The sequence below is a fragment of the Rhinolophus sinicus genome, chromosome 4 (genome assembly GCF_057876585.1).
Source record: "Rhinolophus sinicus isolate RSI-liver-muscle chromosome 4, RSI-T2T, whole genome shotgun sequence".
Classification (NCBI taxonomy): domain Eukaryota; kingdom Metazoa; phylum Chordata; class Mammalia; order Chiroptera; family Rhinolophidae; genus Rhinolophus; species Rhinolophus sinicus.
The window spans coordinates 110,629,732-110,655,103 of NC_142504.1; the positions used below are offsets into that span (position 1 = coordinate 110,629,732).

Genomic DNA, 25,372 nt, shown 5'->3' on the forward strand with positions numbered 1-25,372 from the left:
TTGAGGTCCCCATTGCTCCGTAGCCTGTGTGACATATTGTTTAGATGACTGATTTAAGCTCCCTCTCAGCTCCTACCTTCTGTGCAAAAATTTCTACAGCTGCAGTCACTTAACCTATGGGGGACTCATGCAGCTTTGCCTGTCACAGGCTAGGAAGTGCTTTGTGCCCAGCTGTGGCCCTTGCTTTCTCTGACATTTTGGACCAGTCAGTCAGCCTCCCATCCTCAGAGCTCAAAGGTACAAAAGGTGGCAACACATTCTAATAGGTCCCAATCTACTCTGTGATTGAGATGCTTGTCTCCCCTCCTCCACGAAATCACAGTTCCTCTCAATAGATGAAAGACAGATATAGATGATAGATAGAACAGACAGATATAATTAGAAGTGTAATAAGCCACATATACCTTTCCTCCATTTAACTCTCAGCTTAGTCTCCCGGTCTTTAATGTATGCGATAGTCAATGTCCCTTCCCATCACATAGAAAAACATGAAGCTTACCTTGTAGGGTCTCAGTGGCCCTGTAACTTAGCAATGTGTTGGTTACTAAGTTGTACTCTGAAAAATCTCAGGCATTGCACATGTTTTCATGTTCGTCACACCTCCTGGGAACTTACTCCTATGAGATTTTCTACCACAATCATCAAAGGACCTGTTCTGACTGAAGATTCTAACTAATTTTTTATTATTATTCCAGATACAATATCAATAAATTCAAATAAGCTAAAATGCCAAACTCATATAATTTCTAGAAACTGTATGCCAAATTCTTATAATTTCTTAGTTCTTTATCCAATTACTACCCATTGCTAACCTATTATATTTTGAAAATACATTAATTCCATATTAATATTCAACAAAAGTCAATATGGCTTCTAATAATGACCAAGTATTGATTGGGATTCATTATTACATTCATTGAAGACATATTTATTGGTCACTTACTATGTGCTAGAAACAATTTTAGACAAGAAGAACAGACAATTCCTTGCCCACTTATAGTTTACATTCTAATAAGGATAAAGACAATAAAAAGTAAAATATACATCATGTAATAATTCCAGGTGGCTAAGCGATTTGATAAAGAGCAAGGCAGAGCAAGAGTCACAGTGGGCGACAGTGATCAGCGAGGCTTTTCTGAGAAAACCACAGATGATCACAGACATGAATGAAATGAGGGATTGAACAATAGAAAGTTTTGGAGGAAGTTTATTAAACCCTAGAAGATGTTATTGGAAGAGTTAAGAAGCTGCAGACATAAACAGGGACAGGATAATATATGCCTTCATGGGTCAGGTCAGGATACTGATTTATATCTCAAGTGTGCTGTTGGGATCAATCAGTGCAAGGAAAAAAAGGAATCTGTGTTTTCCTGCAGAAGAGCATCTGCCATCAGAACGATGCTGTTAAACCGAACCCTTATCGTTTGTCATGTACAAACGTTTGTGTTGCATGTTTTACAACCTCTTCACAGCTGTCATGTGACATAGGGAGATCGGGTCTCGTTTCACAGATTACATACAGAGTCAGACCCAGATAGATTAGGCAGTTTGACACAATTCACACTGTTCTTTAGATAAAAGTGAACTACTTCAAACTCAGATCTGTGAGGCTCAAGCACGTGCCCTGAGTGCACAACTATTATTGCTAACTTTGTCTGATTCTTTAAAGGACTAAATATTTTCCTGTTCCAACCATTAGTTATTTAAGACTTACGCAAAACCCTGTGACTTAAGTACTTCAGGTATTAATGTGAAGCTGTGCTATTTTCATGAACATCTGCATTGACTGAGCCTTTATTAGTTTTACAAAAATGAGATTGTAATGCCAGGTCTTCAGCGTAGGATATAGCTGTGTTCTGGCAACACCCATGTGACTGGAAAAAGATTAAAATGGTTATTGAAAAATCACTAAGTATAATATCTAGGATATTGTAACTTCTGTAATAGAATTATATAGCACTTTATGATATAGTTTCAAAGGACACTATTCAGACTAGTTGATATGCAACCAGGCATGCAATTCTGCTGTATATCCTATGATTGACAATGTTATCATTAACTAAACCAGTACTTTAACACATCTGCTTAATGACACTGGACACAAACATCAAGCCCTGTTGATGCATATACTGCATTAATGTGCATTTTTATAAGGTGTTCAGCCAAACTGAAAAGTTGTTTATAAGGTTTGCATCCATGACAGAATCTTCTGCATCCCCAGAACACCCTATCTATTTATTTACTTTTAAAATCTATTTTCCATGGATTGTTTCATCTGTTGTTTATCATACTTTCCGGTTCTTCGGCCAAGATTGTCTCGCATTCTTTTTTAAATTCAGCGAAAATTTCTTCATGGAATAATTAATAAAAACTTAACTATATTCTTTCAATTTTTACATGAATATGATAGAAATGTAAATGTTCTCTCAACTCATACATTTCTATTTTGCTTGCAAGTTTTCACTTTTTCTAAATTTTCTTTTGTTTTCTTACTCTTCCTAAAGTAAATATGACATGGATATGAATATGAATGCATAAGGATTTACTACAGCTTAGGTCCTCTCATCTACTTTTAATATCTTTCTAAATTGCTGCATTTCAACTCTGACATTCTTAGGCTTTTCTTAACTTATGATATCTGTGTCACCAACTTAATGGTACCTAACTGATATTGGTGAAAAACCTCTCTTCTATTATATGATATGGATATTTACATGTGAAAGTACAGAACAAAAATATTGTAACCATTCAACTACTCTACCTTTAGCTCACAATTATTCAAAATATTTGATTTAAACATATATGGCCAGTTTGGTTCAGCTTAGTTTCACATGCTATGAATAAAAAATGAACATATAAGCCGATTATTGGGACACTGTATTCACTACTATCTTTCTGTTCAAACTATGAATTTTGAATCCCATCTGGCTTGAGAATAGAATAAGGATCATTCTTAAAAAGTTGGCTAAAATTAAAGTGTTTTATCTTATTATCTAATATTACTATAAAGTTTTATGTCCAGCAGCTTATCATTCTTGCTTCATAATGTTACAATAAAAGTAACTACTGTGCCTAATTTCATATTCCGTAATAAAAACGACACTGAGGAATAAGTCATAGTCTAAGCTCTTAATAAAAAAGAAATGCTGAGAATTTTGTCATTTTTTATCCTATGCATGGTAAGAGTCAGTGCAATTGGTCATAATATTTAGAATGGATATTAATTCAAGTTTCTGTTTAACACTCCTTTCATTTACCTCTATCATTTCTAGTAGCAATAAAATTTTTTTCACACTTTCCACCATTTTCATAAAGTTTAAATTTAACGCTGAATAAATGTTGACATGTATTTTGTCATTGTATTATGACATCATAAATATATGTTTTGGTTACACATGAAAACAATTATGAAATACTCCTAAACATATTTTATGCCCCTTTTCATACACAGCTGTAATATAAAAAATAATACAACATATTATATATTAATTAAATTATACCAATTATCTGTCTAAATTTGGAATCAGTTTTAAAGTGTGGTCTTGACAAAGATTTTAAAACATCAAAGTCGAATGAATTATAGAATCCTAGTAAGAAACTTGCTTAGTCATGTAAACTGAATAGCTTTTTCAAGTTTTACATAATTATCCATGTTTTCCTGGGTGTTTATCTCTGTATAATATCAGGAACTTAACACACATAAACACTGTTCTCTTACTTGGTAAGATTTAATAAACATTTAAGTGAAATTATACTGAGATACTCTAGGTTCAGTGCCTTTCTCACATTAAACATTCACAAACTTTGAGAATCTGTATTGGGTGGTGCTGAAGAAAATACTAGAAGACTATGTCAGTGGTATGCTAGAGTTGGCTTGCACTGGCATCCAAGAGCTGATTGTCAGCATTTCTTCCCACATCTGCAGTCACTGACAATATTATGGGTGGATTGAAATAACCACGGGGTATTTACCCCAAGAGTAAATAGTGTTTTCATTTATAGAAAACACTATAAATCAGGTCATTTTCTTTTTTTTTTTTTCTTTTTCTCCCCAGAGAACTGGGGCATACAACTCTTTACCAAGACACTGCCAGCTTGCCCCACAACACATTAGCGTTTATTTACTTATTTTTTAAATTGAAAAGCCCTAATTATTTGGTGGCATAGCAGAACCAAACATGCATGCTAATCTTTTAAAGCGAGGTCCCAGCTCATTAAGGTAATCATAATTTTCATCCTGATCGGAGCTTGCAGAGCCTACGGAGCTCAGGGAGCCAGCCAATGACCCTGTTCCCTCAAAAGCATAGGTCTGGAGGGAATCAAAAGGAGGGGCACAAGGGTCGGTGTCAGCTTCTTCGAGCTTTTCTTGGATGAATTTCCTGAATATGGCGCTGTCTGGGCCAACCTGCAACGACTGCCTGTACAGGCTCCGGATGTCCGCAGGGGTGGTTTTCCGAGCCTTCCGCTCCCGCATGGTGGCGCTGCTCCTCAGCTCTGCAATGTCAAAGGCCTCTGTGTCTTCTTCTCCGCCCCCTTCATCATCATATCTGAATATATTCTCTCTGAAATCTTCACCTTTCTCAGGAAACAGAGACTGCTTTCTTCGATGTTTCAGACCTAGGATCAGAAAAATAAACCCTGACAAAAGAAGCACACCAGAAGATTAACACATATGACATGACATGACATGACATGACATGATATGATATATGATGATATGATAGATGATATATATTAAGTATTGCATTATTTATAATAAACTTTACAATCCTTGCTTTTGTTACATGCTCAAGACATAAGCTTAGATTTTATGATTCCAAGACAAAAAGATACGTTTGCTGTGGAAAATTTGCAAAAGGGGCTTGCAAAATAACATAGGGAAGCATAACAATCATTCCGGTTGATGACTGAGAGTAGTAAAATATCATGAAAATACAGTGCAATGCTTTTGATGATGATCCATTTAAAACTTACAATTTTATTTTTTCTTATCCATTGGAAATAGAACAAAGCAAAATAAGGGAAAAGGTTCCAATCTACACGTATTTGTCAATTTAGCATTCAATGATACTGTTTCATAGAAGTTAAGCATAATGGAGCAGTTCGATGGTCCCCATTGAGGGAAATTTTGTGGCATAATTATTTTCTAAGTTAATAATTACTGACTATATAGTGTGTATCAGGCATTTTTCTAAAAACTTTACATTTATTCATAGGTTTAATTATGTTATCCACATATGATTATCCTTCCCTATTGAAGATGGACAAACTGAAGCACAGGTGTTAAATCATATACCCAGAGTCACACAGCAAGGAAACTGAAAACTGGCATTCAAAATCAGGTAATTGGTTCAGAATCTGTGCTCTGTGATAACACATTATTTTCAGAAATTCCAAACTATCAAGTTTATAATCATAAGATTGGTATGTCCACAATAAATATTTACTAATAAGGTAATTTTAACATCAAGTAGAAACAGAACAATTTTAGAACACTTTGTTTTTATTTTAAAGAAAATGTGTGTGTTTGTGTGAGTGTGTTTGTGTGTATCAAGGATAGTTAATTCTTACTCAACCTTGGTTCATATGTGGCTGTTCAGAATTTCATATACAGGACTTAAGCCAAATTTGACGCAATGTATCACAAAGATAAATATATTATGTAATAATTTATATAAAACTTACATTTAAAACACTGAAACAGTGCTCTTGAATTAAATAAAGACCACATTTAAATTCAAGTGCTTATTCTAAAACTCATCTGAGATTTATGGTTGAAATAGAAAGGGGTCTAATAAATAACTTTTAAATCTATGAATTGGAGTGGACACTCATAAAACTTTCTGAAAAACTACTGACTATTGGTTGACGTCACTTCCTTCTTCTAAGTGTTATGTATGCTGCTATAACGGAATTAATTCTTCTCTATGTTTTTCATGTAATTTTCAATCAATGAAAATATATACAGTTCAGTACTGCTTACCAAATATTACCACGACGCATATCAGAACAGCGATTATGATCTTTGTCCTGAACCCGATGGAAAGCATAAAATCCTTATTACTGCAGCTGTGTGTACTGCCATCTTCATCACAGTCACAGACGTGAATGCTGAGGGTGTTTGTACTCGTCAGTGATGGGATTCCATTGTCAGCAATTAAGATGTATATGTAGAAGACAGGCTCTTCTTGAAGGCTAAAACCGGTTCTATTAGTCAAAATTACAGCTGTGTTATCTAAAACAAAAATCCATGTGCATCATTTTTTCAACAATATAAAATACATTCGTACCAGGCATAGGTACAAGAGGTAATAGCATAGATATCTAAATAACTTTTTTCAGTGTAATTTCTTCTGCCTCAGTACTGTGTTTTCCTTTTTCTTTCTTTCTTTCTTTCTTTCTTTCTTTTCTTTTTTTTTTTTTTTTATATTTCTCTCCCCCAAAATATTTCCTGTAGAATTAGGACAAACACTAGAAGACACAAACTAGAAAATGCAAACAAAATGGAAGAACTTCAAAATGTATGTCAGTTATGATTTTTCCCAAATTGTCTTTTTAAACCAACTCTCCATCTTGCTCTTGAAGTCTATAAAACTTTTTTGATTTTAGTTGCTAGACAGATTGGGGAGTTTACATTTTTTTCAATAAGATAGCGTATTTATAACCACAAACATTAAACCTGGCCAATTATTTTATTTTTCTGTTTCAGTATATATTTATTTTGCATCAGTACCTTATTTTTATATTAACATAAATAAATCTAAGCTATATCTCATGTCTTATATTGATATTTGAGTGCTTATCCTGAGTCTATCTGAGTTTCCTTCACTGGGGAATTTGATGAGGACAAAAAGGACATAACATGTCTGCATTTATTCTCCCAGCAGATGATCTACCCCAGAACAAAATTTAACTCGGTTGTCATGAATGACAGCTACAGCTTTTGGTTACAGATGCTTGAGTAATAAGTCCAATGGTGATTCATATCTTTAGGATATAAAGAAAATTAAAACAGAAATCCATATGATGATAAAAATATTTTACTGAAGTGAAAGAGAAAAATGAGTGGCTTTCTATAAAAGTCAGTCTTCTTCTGCATGGAAGGAAAAGCAATTCTCTCTCCATACAAAATCCTTTAGAACACTTTGTCCTTAGATTGACATAATCATTTTATTTTGAAGGAAAAATGAAGAATATAAAATCAATTTTATATATTTATAGCCATAATTAATGACTCCAAATATCTTTGAATCAATTGAGCTAACATGACTACACGTCTATATCATTTTCTTCCCCAGACATAGATTGGAGTTTGAGTTCCATAACATGAAGGAAACATTGTTCCAGAACCGCAATTATATTTGTAGGGTCATTCAGATTTTACAAGAACTTGCAGCCACTGATTACTTGAAAAAATGTTTCTAATTTAAAGCAATCCAGTGGAAAATGGGGCTAGTGTTTTCAGAGCTTGACTTTGGGTTTTGTTTTTCTTTTTCATTTCTTGCTCTGTATCTCAACATTATCACATTGTAATAACAGTATAAATAGCAACACTATAAGTTCCCTTCAAAGCAAGCATGATTCTAAGAGAATGGAGCAAAAGCCATCATGAGTCAATGGAATTACCTTGATTATCAATGATTGCAAAACTAGCATTCTTTGAGTCTTCCACAGACAAATTAAAGTAAAAATGGTGAGCTTCTATGGATTCATCTCTATCCACTGCACTGATGGTCTGGATTATCTAGAAGAAAAATAGAAAAAGTGATTTTTTCTTTGATTCAAGAAAAAGATCACTGTTATTATTATTACTGTTAGCTTTACCAAAATCTTTATAGACACTTCAGAGGATAACTATCTAAATATTAACATATTTTTCAGGTTAAAATACCTTTACTTACCCCTTTCAAAAGAGTGTTTTGTATTACAGAATAAATAGATTTTTGTGGATGGACCAGATGGTTTCCATAAGCTGAGTTTGTTAGAGTTCTCAAAGTACTGCTGCTATATTAAGACTCATCCCCATCCTTCCCGCTTAGCTTTCTTCCTTCCTTCTTTTCTCCCTTCCTTATCTTAGGGCCAACCATTATGATTTGCTGACATTGCATATTTATTGCTTATATTGAGAGCATAGATGTAGTAAAGTTATTATGTTACTAAAGTATTTGCTAAAGTAATGAGTTTTTAAGTTGATTAAAGAAAATAACACATTTAAAGTTTAGGGCAATGTACTAGATTTCCTTTGACACAAAGATTATAGGAAAAGTGTCCCACATCAAATAAGTTCCTTTCTCTATCTCCAATCATAAAAAAAAGTGAAGCAATGCAGTTATGCACGAATCAGTTCTCAATTAATTATTTTCTTTCAAGACATGAATGTATCTGTCAGTCAACTAGTTCATTATTGTCAAAAAGGGGATATGCTGTCAAAATTACATAGTGAGATGGTGATTAATTCTGGAAATTAAAGTAAATTGATTATACAAGTTATCGTTTCGAATTTTCTAGAATTAAAGAGCTTTTAACAGTGTGTCAAACAAAAATATCCTTAGTTGCAAGATGAAAGACCTAAAATTTGTAATGTTATACTTCAAAGAATAGCTATCTCGCTCCGTGCATAAAGAGCCCATGAAATTCATGCAATTTACACATTATTTATCTGTATCGATTCTTTCTCTTCATAACATTTCTAATTAAAACATAATCATATAGTGTTAATTAAATAATCGAATAAGAGAAAACGTATTTTCATTCAATGCATGCCAACAATAATAAATGTGTAACGCTTCAAGGTAATGCTTTTAGTCTCCTTACCAGAAGACTTTGTGTAGCTGGGGTAACGGCAGGTGCCTCTTACCAGTTTTCTGAGCTTAAAAAATAGAGACACTAATACTTAACTTTTAGGGTTCATTTTTAGGATTATATGTCTTAGCTTGCCAAAGTGCTTGTTGATAGTACATGTTTACTATGTATTTTCTTCATGAAAATATTGTCATGCTGAATTTTCATAGGATGGTTCCTTGAATATTATGAATAATCAAATAAAGGCACATTTGTTCAATTAAGATTGATAGCAAATTGTAAAAAAAAAAATTCAAATTTATCTTGTTGGTATGCGCAGTCTTGATTTTTAGACAAGGAATAGTTTTAAATCTTGCTACCAGACTTCCTATTTTAAACACATACATTTGACTAAATATTGAAAATGTCTCCCTTTCATGTATGAAGGCTTAAGGACATTGGAGAGATTTTATTATATATATATATATATATATATATATATATATATATATATATATATATATATATTACTATTAATTAATCAAACTACCCTACACGTATGTATAGGTAAACTGAATATGCATAGGTTTCAACACTCTGTCCCCTTTTCAATGAACATACCACGACTTACATTTGCTTTGTAAATTGGGCTTCCATCTATTTTATTGGGTTCCACCGCTTTACAAAACTAGGAAGCCACTGATGTACATAGCAGACTCATTTATTAAAGGAAAAATAGTATTTAACTTTAAAGATGATCAAGGGAAGAAATATAATCCTCTCTCTCTATCAATAACTTCGCACTGACTTTTTTTTCCTAAAAAAAGGAAGTGCACATGAGCCAGCTTACTAAAATATCCTCCCCAGATTAATTATCCTGATTTAAAAAATCAGCTTGTATTCATTTCTCCACCAACTAGAGTTATAAACTCTGTTAAACATGCATTTTTTGATAGCTAGTCAAAGAGGCAACTGTTATATACCGATTTGGAGGAAACAACACATTTGAATCCGTTTCTTTACCTGAATAGCAAATATCAATAAAACTACTTCCAGGTTTGTGGAGGAATACATTTTTAATAAGATTATAAAGTATAAATTGAAAAATAAACTAGAAATTAATACATAGGTACTGAATATTAATTGACAGAAATTATCAATTCCTTGAAACATGCTTAATAAACAATTTCCCTCAATACAAAAATGATAAACAAAAAGTGGGAGTTGCAATAAACAAATATATGGAAGGAATTTTTGACAATCTCACCTAAATTGCTTGCTAATCTAGTTATTCTAGGTATTTGAACCTTGTATCAAGATGTACATGCAACTTCTCTCTCTCATTGTCAAGAAATTATTGTTAACACATCTGAACAAAACTATTGCTTTTTATACCACTCCACAGAGAAAATAATTCCATATAAGGCCAGTTTTGACAAAGTGAAATTACACGATTCAAAAAGGTTGTTCAATATCTGTTCAATAGATCAAAGTACTAATTAATAAAATAATACAGTTAGAGCCAACAAGAAAATCTAATCCATAATCTCTAGTTCTTTTCTTTTGTTTAGCAAGTTATTAAAAGAAAACTCATGACAGCCTGATATTTTGATCCTGGAACAGAGGCAGATGTACTCTAAATTTCCTTAAAAATCTTTTCATAAAATTACAGAAGATGTATTTAAATGTCATACACATTGTATTGTTTTGCCACTAACTTGTACAAATCTACTTATATTTAGCTAAAAATCACACCTCAGATTTTTATCCTCATATATACTTTATTTTTGTTTGTTAAATTAATTTTAAAAATACATTTTATAAAAAATCATATAAAAAGATTAAAATATAAAATATCTGATTAATATCCCAAATGTATCCATCTAACAAATATCCCATTAGCATTTTAGAACATGCCAAGCTATCTCAGGCCCTGGGTGGCCGGTGGTGCTTGGGGCCAGCAGTGTCTGTCACTTGTTTACATTCTAGCTGGGTAGAGAGACAAGCAGAATTGCAAACTTAAAGAGTGTCGAGAAGGTATATAACACCTAACGTCCAGAACAAAAACACATAATAAAATACATAAAGTATATAACAACTAAAATAAACTTTTGGGGGTCAGAGAATTGCATGGACCCTGGAAGCTGACACTGCATGGGTGAGAATGTGCACGGTGACTGTTCTAAGAGGGCATATTACAGATAATATTTTTACATGGAGACAATGTGAATGTCTTTACATTAAACCAAATAATGGTATAAAAGAATCTAAAAATCACCAATATTATACCTTCATTCTGGAAAAGATATTTGGTCTCAGTCAAGATAATAGAAATCATTAACTTGAAAAATGATAACTATTTCCACCAAACAGAAGAGGCAAATTGCTCTAATGTCAGCTTATTTATTATATTCATATTTTGCAAACCACTGAAAACCTCTCTCCCTCTTCTCTTCTCACCCTATCATTTACACATTAAGAATAAAAAACAAAACAAAACAAAACAAAAAACAAAAAACACAAACCTAAAACTTCTGTTTACCCACATAGATCATTAAGGAAATCTCTGGTTTCCTTCAGAATAGAGTGCAACTATTCTGGTATTTTGATTTTCTATAATGAAGGTATCACCTGTCCGAAGCAAATAGATATAGGACACATTTCTAACTTATCATTTTGTCCAGCTGTTTGAGCTTCTGGCAAATGAGACAAGAAAAATCTTCATAGTATGAGAAAATACATAAAATATTTCCTTGATGGTTTTTAATTTATTACATGTAAAAAAATCATAATATCCATAGATATTGTTTCAAATAAACATTAACATGGATCTCATCTTTTAAAAACTTTAATTGTAGTAACAGCACTTAACATGAGATCTAGACTCCTAACAAAATTCTAAGTATACAATTCAGCATTGTTAACTATAAGTTCAATATTGAACAGCAGATCTATAAAACTTACTCATCTTGCTGAACTGAAATGGTATATCGGTTGAATTAGCAATCCCCATTTTACTGTCTGTTTAAACATGGCTTCAAAAAATTTAAAATTTGATCATATTAATTTGGCAGCAGTACACTAGATAATCTTAAGTAAATTTCCTTCTTTTCAGTAACTTTATTTCATATGTCTTTTATACATTATTGTATGAACCTAAGCTTCAAAACACTATGAAATGATAGTGTGAAAGAGAATTTCTTTCTCAATACTGTTTTAAAGTATGATGTTTTAAAGTATCAGTATTAAGTGAGATTTTGACTATTGATTCATATACGACTTCTATGATTTATTCTTTATTTATTGTGTGCCTTTTGACTTGTTTTATTTGTAACCCAGAATTTAAGTTTAATTTTGTCAAATGGCCTCTCAGTATGAAATGAAAAGTTCATGCCTATCTTTAAATTATATGTATATTATATCAATTTGTCAAAATATATTAATAGCTTTTAAAATGCTGTTTTGTTATACTGCTAAGCACCCTATTTTGGGATTATCACCTTTTGACACTCTCATAAATTGGTTTTAATTTTAATTTACATAAAATGTTTACAGCTATATGCTTAATAACTTTTTTGTTTTTTCAGTTTATATGTAGGTATTTAATTTTGACATTTTTTGTTATGAGTCACTTGAAAAAGAGTGATTTAATTTTCATTCTATAATTCCTAGCTAAAGATCCATTACAGATAACAAACAATTAAATGAGTAAATAGGCTGAATTGGCCTTTCTTTAAGGCAATTTTGTTAGTAACAGTAACAGTTAAAAGTAATGTCATACAAAGTTCTGACAATTAAGTTTGTGAACTTGTTGCACTAATGTTGCTAACCTTTTTTGATATCAGAGGAATTATTCATTATGGATTTGTACCAACTAGACAGATACTTAACCACGTTCACTATTTGGAAGTGCTGAAAAGGCTGCATGAAACAGACTACCTGAACTTTTTTGCCAGCAATTCATTGCTCTTGCATCACAACAGTGTACCAGCTCACACAGCACTCACTGTCTGTGAAGGTAGTCACTAAACAAATAACTGTATTAGAACACCTTCCCTACTCACCTGCTCTGGCCCCCAATGACTTCTTTACCCGTAGATAAAGGAAATATTGAAAGGAAGACATTTTGATGACATTCAGGACATCAAGGGTAATATGATGGCAGCTCTGATGGCCATTCCAGAAAGAGTTCCAAAATTGCTTTGAAGGGTAGACTAGGCACTGGTATCAGTGCATAGCTTCCCAAGGGGAGTATTTTGAAGGTAACCATAGTGATATTTAGCAATGAGGTATGTAGCACTTTGTCTAGGATGAGTTCACGAACCTAATTGTCAGAACTCGTACATTACAAATTCTTAACTTGGGGTCCATCCCCGTCTTAAGAGATTCTGAATGAGCCATACTGGATCTGTGTACACTTGACCATTGCCTAGAAACAACACTGTCAATATGTACTGACTTGTTATTTTTTAAAAAGAAATTTAAGTTAGACAGTCCTCACAATATAAAAGCATGGAATTAATATAGTTAATAAAACTTATTTTCATCATTTCGAAGTGGGAGGAATACACAGCAAAAATTATTATAAATAATATAACATTGTTTAGATATCAGCAATTTATTACGAGTTCTTACCTGACCAGAGCCTGCATTTTCACAAACATAAGTCTCATAATATTCAGAGAACTCAGGAGCATGATCATTGATATTAAGAACTTGCACATACACAGGAACTGCAGAACTCTGTTGTTTATTGTCTGCAAATTGAATAAACAGAATTAAAAGAATGTTAATGCTGCCAGTAGGGGGGAAGCATCACAAAAATTGTGTTAGAGGCTATGAGGTGTATTTTTATTTTACCTGAACAGAAGATATCTGAGGACAGGATCACTATATAATTCATGTATTTATCAACAATACATCCTAGAAAAAACATGTGCTCAACACATTCAACTCAACCGATATTAAACCATTGGCATGACTATATAAAACATACATATATCTTCACAGCTACGTTTTAGAGCAGTTAGTAGTTTCATTCACTTAGCTGGCATGCAAATAAATAGCTTGTTGCTTAATTTGGCAAGTTTTCCAGGAAAGAGACTAAGCCAGTCACTGCGTTTGCTGGAAAAACAAATGTTTCCATGGAACGTCTCTTTTCTATAATCAGCATAACTGTTATGTTGAAAGTTTCTAGGTAACTAACGCATGCAGCAAGTGTTTTTTAAAAGAATTTTCCATCACACCATTTTCCACTATTTAGGTGGTTTGTTTATATTACTGCTGAGACTTACATGGTCAAACAATTATTTTTTGCTATTGCTTACAGTAATAAAAAATAGGCACTTATAAATATTTTCTCCAAAATTGTTCTAAAATAAGTTTAATTATATGCACTTAAAAAAATCGAGAGAGGAAACATACATGAAAATTGGTTATTCAGTGTTACAGAAGTTTTTCTAACCAGTTTCCCTTAAAATGAAACATTTTTTTTCGAAAATATGTCTTCATAGGTGAATCAAATGAACATTAACTATGTGAATTTCTGAGAATATGTATCTAATTATTTCATTTTAGAATTGCATTTTGCATCCTGTAACATTTCAGATATATGATGATAATAATAATGGGAATGTGGAAGATGACATGAGGGGAACCATATTAAAATAGAGCTGAGTAGTCATTTCCCAGAAACTGCCCTGTACGTCTTGTTTGCTGGATCTTCTAAACTGGACTGAGCCACCAATCTTCCATGAAAACAGCAAGGATGAGAATATCCTGTTTACAAGGGCTGATGAAATTGGACTTTGCCAATTCCCCAAATGCTAACCAAACAATAAAGTACAAATCTAGCCTTTTGCCTAATGACTGAATCTCAAGCCAGTTTATAAAGTACAAATCTAACTGTACCTCACCTAGTACCAATGATCTCCTTAATGCATTTACCTCATCTTCCTGCATTTTCCCCACAAAGCCCTTGAGTCCCTCTCCTGCAGGGAGGCAGTAGGGGGGATATACTTTTGGCTTATGCCAGAATCTGTACTTAAAGAATTGCAATTCCTTTGATCCCAAATAAACACTTTTAGTTCAATTATTGGCACCTGGATTTTTAGGTTCACAGAAAACTACTTGGTCTAAAAGTTTTTCTTTTCTTTTTTTTAATTCTAAGAAAACTATTTTATAGCTTCAGGAGCGGATCAGCATGAATTGTATAATTCCTGTACTTAATAACATTCCTAAGCATTTATTTCTGAAATAGTGATTAACTTCTAAGGATTAAATTCTATGTAACAGAAATATATTCAGCTTATATTCAGTCTGCCTTTGACAAGCATTTGAAATGTTTCCGTCGACTGCAATTGAAAGCATCTTTTACTTATAAATTATTTATTACAGTACAATATTTTATAGTTCACAAAATGTTAAGTTTGAAATTGTATTAGTTACTTTTGTTTCAATTTATTAATTTCAACATTGATCTAATCACATTTAATGAAATTCTGTATCTAAATTTACATATCTACTTTTATTAAATCTCATGTTTTATTCCATTTTTCCCTCTGAATTCACTTTGAAGGCTTATTTACATGCTTTTCCTCAAGAGAATTAAAATATTTTTAAGTCCATTAATTTATTTTTTTAAATGTGACATGAATCTTGTTTTGCTGTCCTCAAATATAAAATTATAACTGCAATAGAAACACATCATGGCTTACTGTTTCAAGAGAAAATTAATTTTAAAAAAGAAAACCTATATGTTTTTAATGTACTTCAGCCCAATAGGACCACAATCTTTAAAATCTACTTGAAAATTTAATCATCTCTTGAACTCCCCTTAAACAAGTATGGCATTACTAGCCACACATGTTGTCACGGACATACACATGTGGATGAAGCAATAGCTTCAGAATGAGTTGGACACACCTCAGAGCAGAGTGATACATAATAAGCATCAAAGAGGAATTCACCTAACATAATGACAGAGATTACTGACTGGCTGTGAGGAAGTCACCTGAACTGATTGAAAGCTTACATATGAGTCATTAATTGAAATAACTTTGTAGCTAAAGTCTATTGTCATGAAGGAGCAAAATGGGGGGAAATGACACCTGTCAAGATTATTATGCATATATAAGTCAGAAGACACTAAGTGACAGCACGACAATTTTTCATAGTCTCAGTAAGACATAGTGTGGCATAGGGTTAAGACATACACTTTACAATCAGATATCATTGATTGTAATTGGTCCCAAGCATCAGCACCTATGAGTTGGGCAAATAAATTTCAGAAGTTTTAGACTTATCTTCTGTGAAATAGGAATGACATTTTCCTTCAAATTGTTATTAATACTTTAAAATGCCATTATATGCACAGTTTTCCACAGCATATATATATATATATATATATATATATATATATATATATACTTTTATATTCACATATATGTACATATGACCTTTTATATTCAATAAAAGTAAAATATTTAACAAAATATAAATCCTCAAAACTCACCAACACTCATACCACCTTGCAAAATAGGCATTTTACAAATAAACATATGAAAAAACATTTAAGAAGTGACAAAGCAAGGATTTTTTTTTTTTCTTCTGGTGAATCACAAATAATACTTAGTTTTTATTGTCATTGCTGTTATTGTTTGTTATTTTCTCCAACATATACACCATTATAATATCCATGATCTTTAGGATAAACCTACCTATGTAATAAGTAATCTTGTAAGCTATGAATGGAAACAGTTCCATTTCCTGAATAGTATATGTCTACAAACAGACAGACACACAGACTGTAATGCTGTGAGTACGGTGAGGTCTGCTGATCAGCTGATAAGCAGCAGTACATCTAAAGAGCTGAAGTCTCCTCTCGTTACTCATGTTGTGCTGGTCACTAAATACGGGGAGTGCCAAAAACATATATACAAGTGGAAACATATATACAAAATATATATAGAAAAACATACATACAAGTGTTTCTGAAATGTACACAACACTTTGGTCAATGTTGCTCAAGCAGTAGTTCTCCGTAATTAGAAGTGTCTGGACACAACCACTTTGAGCACCTCTTGTAATTGCAGAAGTCAAACGTGACTTATATTCTACTTTTGTTATTGGTATACATTGAGTATTACAATTTTAATACACTTTTCCTTTCTTAAAATGTGTATACATTTTTTTTTTGGTACCCTCTGTCTTTGGATATCACATTTGCACACAATATACAATGACATAATTATAATATTTATTACACCATATACTTTGTTTATGCTATATATGTAAATATACATACATACATTGTAATTTTTATGGAGAGCAGCTATCTTGCAACAAAAATATTTGGGCTGTTTTTCTTTCATTTTGTAATGCTATAATGTATTCCCACCATATTAAAAGAAGGCAACGGAATAAATACTTCAACCTTTCTCCAGAAATCTTCCTGACATCCCTCTAATACAAAGTCATCAAGTAGCTAATGGGATCAGATATAATTAAATTATCTTGCAAAGTTTTCATACCATTTATTCATCATTTTTTTCCTATTCATTCATAAAAGATCAATGTTTGACATTGCAGAATATACATAATAAATTTTAAAGATTCTTATTTCTAATAACTCAAGTTTTAGTACTTGTAATTTAACAAAACAAAACGATATATTCTTATGAAACACCCCCTCCTTGAATATTAAATAAGCTTATGGTGGACAATTATATAAACTCAATAAAGTATGCTCCTTCAATAGCTGAAAGCCATTAAACTCTTAGCTGAAAGACTCTTTTTAGAGATATCCAGTCTTCTTAAACTTATTTGAATTCCTTCTCTCAATATTTTTGTAAATAGTGACATTACAAATAATCTGTTCTCAGAAATGCCCAATATGTACAAGCTTCTTGCTTTTAGAATAAACATCTTTGTGTTTTCTGACACCAAAATCCTTGACATTTCTTCTGTGGCAGCAGACGTTTATTTCCTTGTAACATTGGCTCCCCGTCCTTTATTGTTTAGTTCATGGGAAAATACAAAGCCCAGACTCAGTCCTCCTGCAGGATTTCCATAGAGATATTTGATATATATCTCTATCTATCTATCTATCTATCTATCTATCTATCTATCTATCTATCTATATATTTAGATAGATAGATATAGAGATATAGATATCAGAAAGCATGTATTTAATATATACTAGAATATATATATATACATATACATATATATGTGTATATATATCTAACACATCTAGTATATAGACATCTAGTATATATTAAAGACATACACATATATATGTGCATATATATGTGTATATATACATTTGTACATATACACATATATGTGTATGTGTGTGTATATATATATATATATTTATATATATTCTAGTATATATTAAAGACATGTTTTCCACTCCACCATTTCAATGGCCAACTGCTCAATAAGTGAGGAACAATATATATGTGCAAAGGCTTTCAAAAATCAAGCCAAGAAAGGAAACAAATTATTAAAACTTTATGCAAAATCAGGTATGAAAGGATGCATTCTAGAATATTTTGTATTTAAAATTTTAATCCTTTACTGTAGTATATTAAATCCATTGGCTAAATGAGAGAATGATTTGAAAATCTTATATATGGTTATATCTGTTCCTTTGAACTTGAATTAAAATGATTGATTTAATACCTGATTAATTTATAATTTTGAAGGCACTATCCAAGTGATAAATCGGGATAATTTTATCTACTTTTTACAACCTTAAAATGGAATCATCTGTCTATTTCTGAAAAAAACAAACAAACTGAAAACAACACTGGTCTGGTTACTACTGATTATTGAAAATGTGATTATCAGCACAACAGACAACATTTTAATTTGAAAATGTACTACCTTTTGTGATGCACAGACTCTCAATAAATGATTCTTGTTTGAATTCTTCATATAATTTCCCATTATTTCACTGAAATATGATTGTTTTTAAATTCCTAAGTTTTAAGAAAACTGCCCTGAAATGTCACCGTCCCTAATGTCTAAGAATATTGCTAATATTTTATCCTAGCAATAGAACAAGACACAGGAATTCTGTGTTTGATGCCAGACCAGTCTCCTCGTGTATTGAGTCAATCTAACCTGATTATGGTTAAATGGTAGAATATTAGTAGTCAACTTTAAATTATTTTAAATTAAAACATTTAATTCCAAATCAATAGTTTTATTACTACTTGTATAGTAGTAAAACAATATGTAACATTAACTAATCAGTTCTCTAAATTAAAATATCTGCTCTAAGCAAGAGAGTCCTATGAAATAATTATCATATGTTTCTGAAATGTGCAAAATAATTTCTTTTTTTCATTAAACTCAACTTCAAAAGGAACCCATATAGAATATTGTCGAGTTTGGAAAACATAACTTGCAAAATTTATATTCAATTGTTATAAATTGATACAAAAATGTATCCATGAAAAATATTATAATGTTTTAGAAATACAGGGGATTTTTTGTTTTATTATTTATGTTTTTCCATGATTTATTTCTTGCATTAATCATTACATATTGTTTTTAAAAAGTTAAAGGTATTTAGTAGTAAGTATATTAATAAGCTGTAATAGAAATGAGCAGATATTATTTTAAAATAATAAAATAAAATACATATGCATGCATTTACATAAAATATCATTTAACTCTAATCCCAACAATATTTTAAGCTCGTATTTGTCCCTATATTCAGAAATTACTGAATGGTTTAAAAAGTTTGGTGAACCAATGTGAAGTTCCCGAATGAGTACTTACATTCTTCTGTGGCTGTAATACTTAGGTTGTGCCAAGCACTAATCTCTCTGTCAAGGGGGTTAGTTGTGATGATTGTGCCATTCTCATCAATATGGAACACTTTGCTTCTGGTAATAGAATACCTGCACCCAAAAAATAAATAAATAAATAAATAAAATATCTTACTTTTATTTTTTCTATGTATAACACTGATACATCACAGCCTTTGAAAACAATGACAGATGATTAAATGCATGATCCATATAGCTAATTTAATGCTGAACAACTTTCAAAAAAGCACACTCCTATATTGAAGATTCAACTCAGTGGAGCTAGTAAAGAAAAAAATAAAATAAAATAAAAAAACTAAAACGGCCTCAAATTTAAGTTGATGCATGAGAAATCTAAACACATGTGACTCATTCTCATTCCCAAGAAAGAATTTTAATAACTGAATAACTTGGTTAAAAAGAAATGGTAAAGTGTCATTTGTAAAATGAGTAAAAGTGCAAATAAATGGAGATAAAAACTAATACTTGAGAACCTGGGTTTTTTTGTTGTTTTTTATTTCATTTGAAGCGACATAAAACATCATTGGACTAGATGCTCTGAGTCTCTTTCCTGCACCACATAGAGGTTTGCTAAATGTGTGCATCATATTATAATTCATTGATTGCTAATGATTGAAATATGCTTGTTTTTGTTTGTGTAAAGGAAACAATTCGATACTATTTAATAAAGTATATACTTAATATATATACTTTATATCTATATCTATATTTATATCTATCTATCCCTCTGCTATCTATCTCTCTATCTACCTGTCTATATATCCCAAAAGTAAGGAAAATAGATCAAATGCGCTGTTAGATCATTCATGGAAAGAAGTCAGATAATAAAAGTCTCTCATGCAAAAGCCTGGAAAATGATCTCCCGCTCCACAATGAAAGAAGCCTTTGAAGTAGTCAGCATGTCTTATCTTCTTGCAAATGATTAATAATAAAAAATAAAGAAGAGTAATAACTAGGGTTCAGTGATGGCTTCTCATTGCAGGGATGTTCTGGAAGGCTCTGGTGAGACATCTGTGAGGTTTCCCACAATTATGTGACAAAAGATGAGACTATTTTAAACTTGAATTGACAGGCCTCTAAAAATATCACTAATTTGTAGCTTGGTGCTCTGGGGACAATTAAAATAGAAATTACAAAGAATTAAACTATGGAGGAATTCAGTTTTAACTGTACTCATTTTTAAACTTTTATAAGCAATTTACTTACAAATCCAAAAGTGGTCATATTTCCTACTTAAGTGATTTCTTGACAAAAAGAAACAGTAGTTTAACAGTTAATATTTTGTATTAAACTTCTAGAATATCCAGTTTCTATAATACACTATTCCAAATAAAACCAATCAAAAGAGATTATTTCCAAATATATTTTTTAAATAATTATGATCTTGAGCCACCAGAGACATTTTAAATAATAATTAATACACACCATTTAAGAAAGCAAATGTGTTCGCAAACATTTTAGAAGGACCTTGAACTAAAAAGCTTAGAATGTGAAGTTTTGATGCTTAGAAGATTAATCTTTAGTTCACTTCAAAGTTCCTTTTAGGGACTCTTCATTCCTCTAAAAATTCTGAATGAATGAAATGTGACTCTGCGATGTTTCTCATTGCTAACAGCTCTTGCCAGAATGAAATAAACAAGGGATTCTTCCAGGTATGTATCTCCAGATGCCTTTATATCTTGTTCTTAATTCTTGTATGACTACAAAAGTATTTCCCACTTTAAAGAAGAAGAAACCAAGACACAGAAAAGCCATATCTATATACATATAATTCTATTTTCATTATATATGTTGAACATCTGCTAACTCAAACTTTACCACGTGGAAAAAATTTTGTGATCTTAATATATGAAAAGCAATTTTATTTAAAAAACACTCCTAAATGAAAGAATATCTAGAAAAAGCATTAAAATATATTCTTTTGACAGGTGCTCACAAACTACTTTTAAAAGTAATTAATTTTAGTATAAAGATGTAAATTGCTAGTACAAATATTTTTGGTAGAATATTAAGTAACCGCCAGAAGTGAAGCTATAAAACACAACCTCTGTGAATAGTAGGGCATGGTTCACTTATTTGTCTCTCATATACATAATAGTCTTACCTTTAGTAAACATAAAACTGTAATAATTTTGTATTATTTTTTAAAATCATGCCATGTTTTAATCTATGTCCATAGGCATCATTGTAAATCATTCAATGTTCATTGCCTTATTTATACCACTAAGATTTAATATTAAAATTGTTTCCAATGCTTTACTATTATACGTGATAATATAGTGAATCGCTTACTTATCACAGTGTCTTTAAAAATTTTGTATTCATTATATTCTAAAAAGAACAATAAATAGGTTAATAGACATACTTTAAAACTCTAAACAATTGATTTACTGGGTTATAATTATATACATATATCACATATACACTTATATTTATTATTAAAATGACTATAACTAAATAAGAAATATATATATATATATATATATGTATTATACATATAATACATATTATATGTATATATCAGGAAGCAGTATTTTATGGTTAAGAATTAACAGTGGAAAAGTGCGAGTATTCTTCTGTGTCAAAAATTTAAAGCAGCTCCTTCTTTGTATCTGTAGCCCCTCTTTGTACAGAAGAGCCAGCATCTTAATAAACACATGGAGGTTTGTGTAATTCTCTGAACTCGGAAGTGTAGAAAATAGATGAGTAAGGGAAGGTAATTGGGAAATAAATGAACAGATTTTGTTTTTATATCTAACCAGACCTATAATTTGAATATTTAAAGACAGAAGAAAATATAGTACATGAGTCTAATAGACTAGTTTAATAGTGGCAATTATTGTTTCATTTTATCAGAGAAATTTATTTCTAAACAATTAGACTTATTTTCACTCCTTTAAGTGGTATCCTATAAAAAGCTTTCTCAATTGTTGAATACCATTTTAATTAAAGAATAATTCAATGAACCACATTTTGACCAGCTTTGTTACTTCTCTGACTTGGCATAATCAAGGTGTTTTTTTCCTTCACCTCCTTACCCCAATTAATAGTCGGTTGCATTGCATTTTAATTAGTGGTTACCTAGTTCTTGGACATTTGCAATTGCTTATTTCACTGCTTTGTAACCAATGGGGAGGCCCCCTATTTTAACTTGTCTAAATTGTTGCAAATTTGATACATGCCATATAAAGAAATATAGATATATTGTAGTTACACTTGCTTGAAATTTTATATGAAAATTGATTGGGGTCCATCTATTCATTCCTGCACAGCTGGCTTTCCAGACGTACCAGATAGGAGATTTCCTCTGATCTGGATCTGTGGCAGAAACCATGCCCACCAAAGAACCATGGGGGCGTCCTTCAAAGATTTCAAATACGTAATACGGGAGGAGGAAGACGGGAGGTTCGTCGTCGTCTTCCACCTGGACCTTAATCATGGTGGTGGAGGCTTCAGCGTGGTATTTCCTGAGTTGCTCATCAACATGGCGGTTTTGAACTCTTGCTCGAATACGATACTGGTTCTGGTGCTCAAAATCCACTCTCTGCAAAGAAATACAGTGTGCACAGAAGACATGGCGTCAGTAACCCAAGGCACTCCTTAGAAAGAGGAAGTTTTAGTTGTCAAATTATCTGTTTCAGTTAGGTTTTACTTTTTATGTACTGGGATTCCTTTGATACTGGCATTAAGCAGCACAGCAAATCCCTATGTGTATTTTGCTATTTGTGTGTATTATAAAAGGTTTGGAGTTAATAACTATATTTTTTAATTTCAGTTTAAAATGATATTTTTCTGGGCAAAAGTATCTTATGAAAGTATCATAAGTATCATACTAATCATATGAATAAATTTCTTGTCATTTAAGATCTTTTCAAAAAGCCAGTCCTCTATTTGAAATCTTTTTTAAAAAAACTGTTCAAACATATAATTCAAGAAGCTCTGCAATAACTATCTCTCATCTCTAAACTCTTTGTTTCCCTAAATCATAAATGACAAGTTCTCATGTCAATTGCTTAATGAAGCAAAAACTAACTGGCTACACAAAATAACTGTATGTATTTCTGATTTGATTTTGCATTATTTTGCAAAACAAATAATTTTAATATATTTGCCTTTTTTAATATAACTATTCCTTCTTGGTTCTCATTATTAGTAATGATGTCAAATGTTTGTGAATCATCTTCTTCAATGCTGTAATCCATTTCTGCATTCTCTCCAATGTCTTTATCGTGTGCCTTGATTCTTCCTATAGAAGTGCCAGTGGGTGCAGATTCAGAGACAGTCATTCGGTATAAACCTTTAAAAACAAAATTCAAGATACGTTGCATATATAATTAAGAGTCCCCTATTAGAGCACACTTTATGAGTTGTAGGAAAATCCATACCCACCCTTTCCACCAGGTACTTGTTCTAAATCTATCTCTGTATATATTACATATATATCTATATCATCAATCTATCTATCTATAATATTATCTATTATTATATAGTTATATATAACATAAATGTGTACATATATAACTATATATATGTATATATATATATATAACTATATATATGTATATATATATATAACTATATATATATATATATATATATATATATATAGAGAGAGAGAGAGAGAGAGAGAGAGAGAGACAGAGAGCGAGAGAGAGAGAGAGGTCAAAGGGTAGAATGCTAGTACATGAGGGCCGGGAGGTAATGGGACAGGGCTGGATGACGGCAAATCATTTAGAACCATGTATGTTATACTTAGGCCTTTGACTTTTTCTCTCAGTGATATGGTAAGAGGTTTAAGTGATATGATCTGACTTTAATATTAACAAGATCACTAAAGATATGTTGGAAATAGATCAAGGGAGAACAATGATGGAAGCAGAGAGACTAGAAGAGAGCCTATTGCAATAATAGAGGCAAATTAAGAGGGTAGCATGATCCAAGGTTGTAGAATGGAGTTGGTGAGAAATGTTCAGATTATGGATATTTTTAAAAGGCCCAACCAACAGAATCTGCAGATTCTGAATTTTGGATATGAGAGAAAGAACAGAGGGAAAGGTGACCTTAAACCTTTAAATATAATGATTTTCTATTATCAGAAGGGTGTGTGTGCACGTGTGTGTGTGTGTGTTTGCTCATAGAATATAGAAAATCAGGAACTAGCAGGAATTGTGCATAACTAATTAGTAATCCAGTCTGGATTAGAATTAGAAATTGAAATTGACTTTGATTTGGCCTAGTGCTACCTGAGTAGATTGCTTGAACTGAATTGAATTGAATTGAATTGAATTAAACTGAGATTGTTGACCTGAACAGTATAAAACCTGGATTTGTTTGTGAGAAGCGAACATCTGTAGGAAGAGGAGGTTTAGAAGAAGGGGGAGGCAGGATCGGGAACACAATTAATTGTATGTTAAGTTTTAAGTGTATGTGATACATATATAAATGAATATATTGGGTAGAGAGTTGTATATACATGTGTGGAGCTCTTGGGAGAGGTTCAGACTGGAAGCATATATTTGTAAACTTTCAGCAGCACTAAGGAGGTATTTAAAGTCATATGGCTCGATAAGAACACCAAAGAGTCCAGGTAGAAGAAAAAAAGTCTTGATACCAGAAATATGCCAATGAGAAGGAAAGAAGACTGAAATAAAGTGACCAGTGAAATAGCAGAAAAAGCAGATGAGAAAGGCACATTGGATGAGAGCACAGAAATAAAAATTCAGATTTCTAATATTTCTAGAAAAGTT

General features: G+C 31.7%; 1 protein-coding gene across 2 annotated transcripts in view; it reads right to left on the minus strand.

Annotated features, from left to right (window-relative positions):
• Positions 1-4,110: 4,110 nt before the first annotated feature.
• CDH19 (cadherin 19) overlaps positions 4,111-25,372 on the minus strand; it is a 51,816-nt gene continuing 30,554 nt past the window's right edge. The window contains exons 6-12 of one of the 2 annotated variants that reach the window (XM_019729360.3): positions 23,738-23,922; positions 22,916-23,169; positions 19,576-19,697; positions 13,417-13,538; positions 7,627-7,744; positions 5,984-6,235; positions 4,111-4,617 (exon numbers count right to left, since the gene is read on the minus strand). In XM_019729360.3, coding sequence (XP_019584919.3) covers positions 4,148-4,617; positions 5,984-6,235; positions 7,627-7,744; positions 13,417-13,538; positions 19,576-19,697; positions 22,916-23,169; positions 23,738-23,922 — 1,523 coding nt within the window. In that variant the 3' untranslated portion in view covers positions 4,111-4,147. Of the gene's footprint in view, positions 4,639-5,983; positions 6,236-7,626; positions 7,745-13,416; positions 13,539-19,575; positions 19,698-22,915; positions 23,170-23,737; positions 23,923-25,372 lie in introns of both variants that reach the window. The other variant, XM_019729359.3, reaches the window with a different exon arrangement.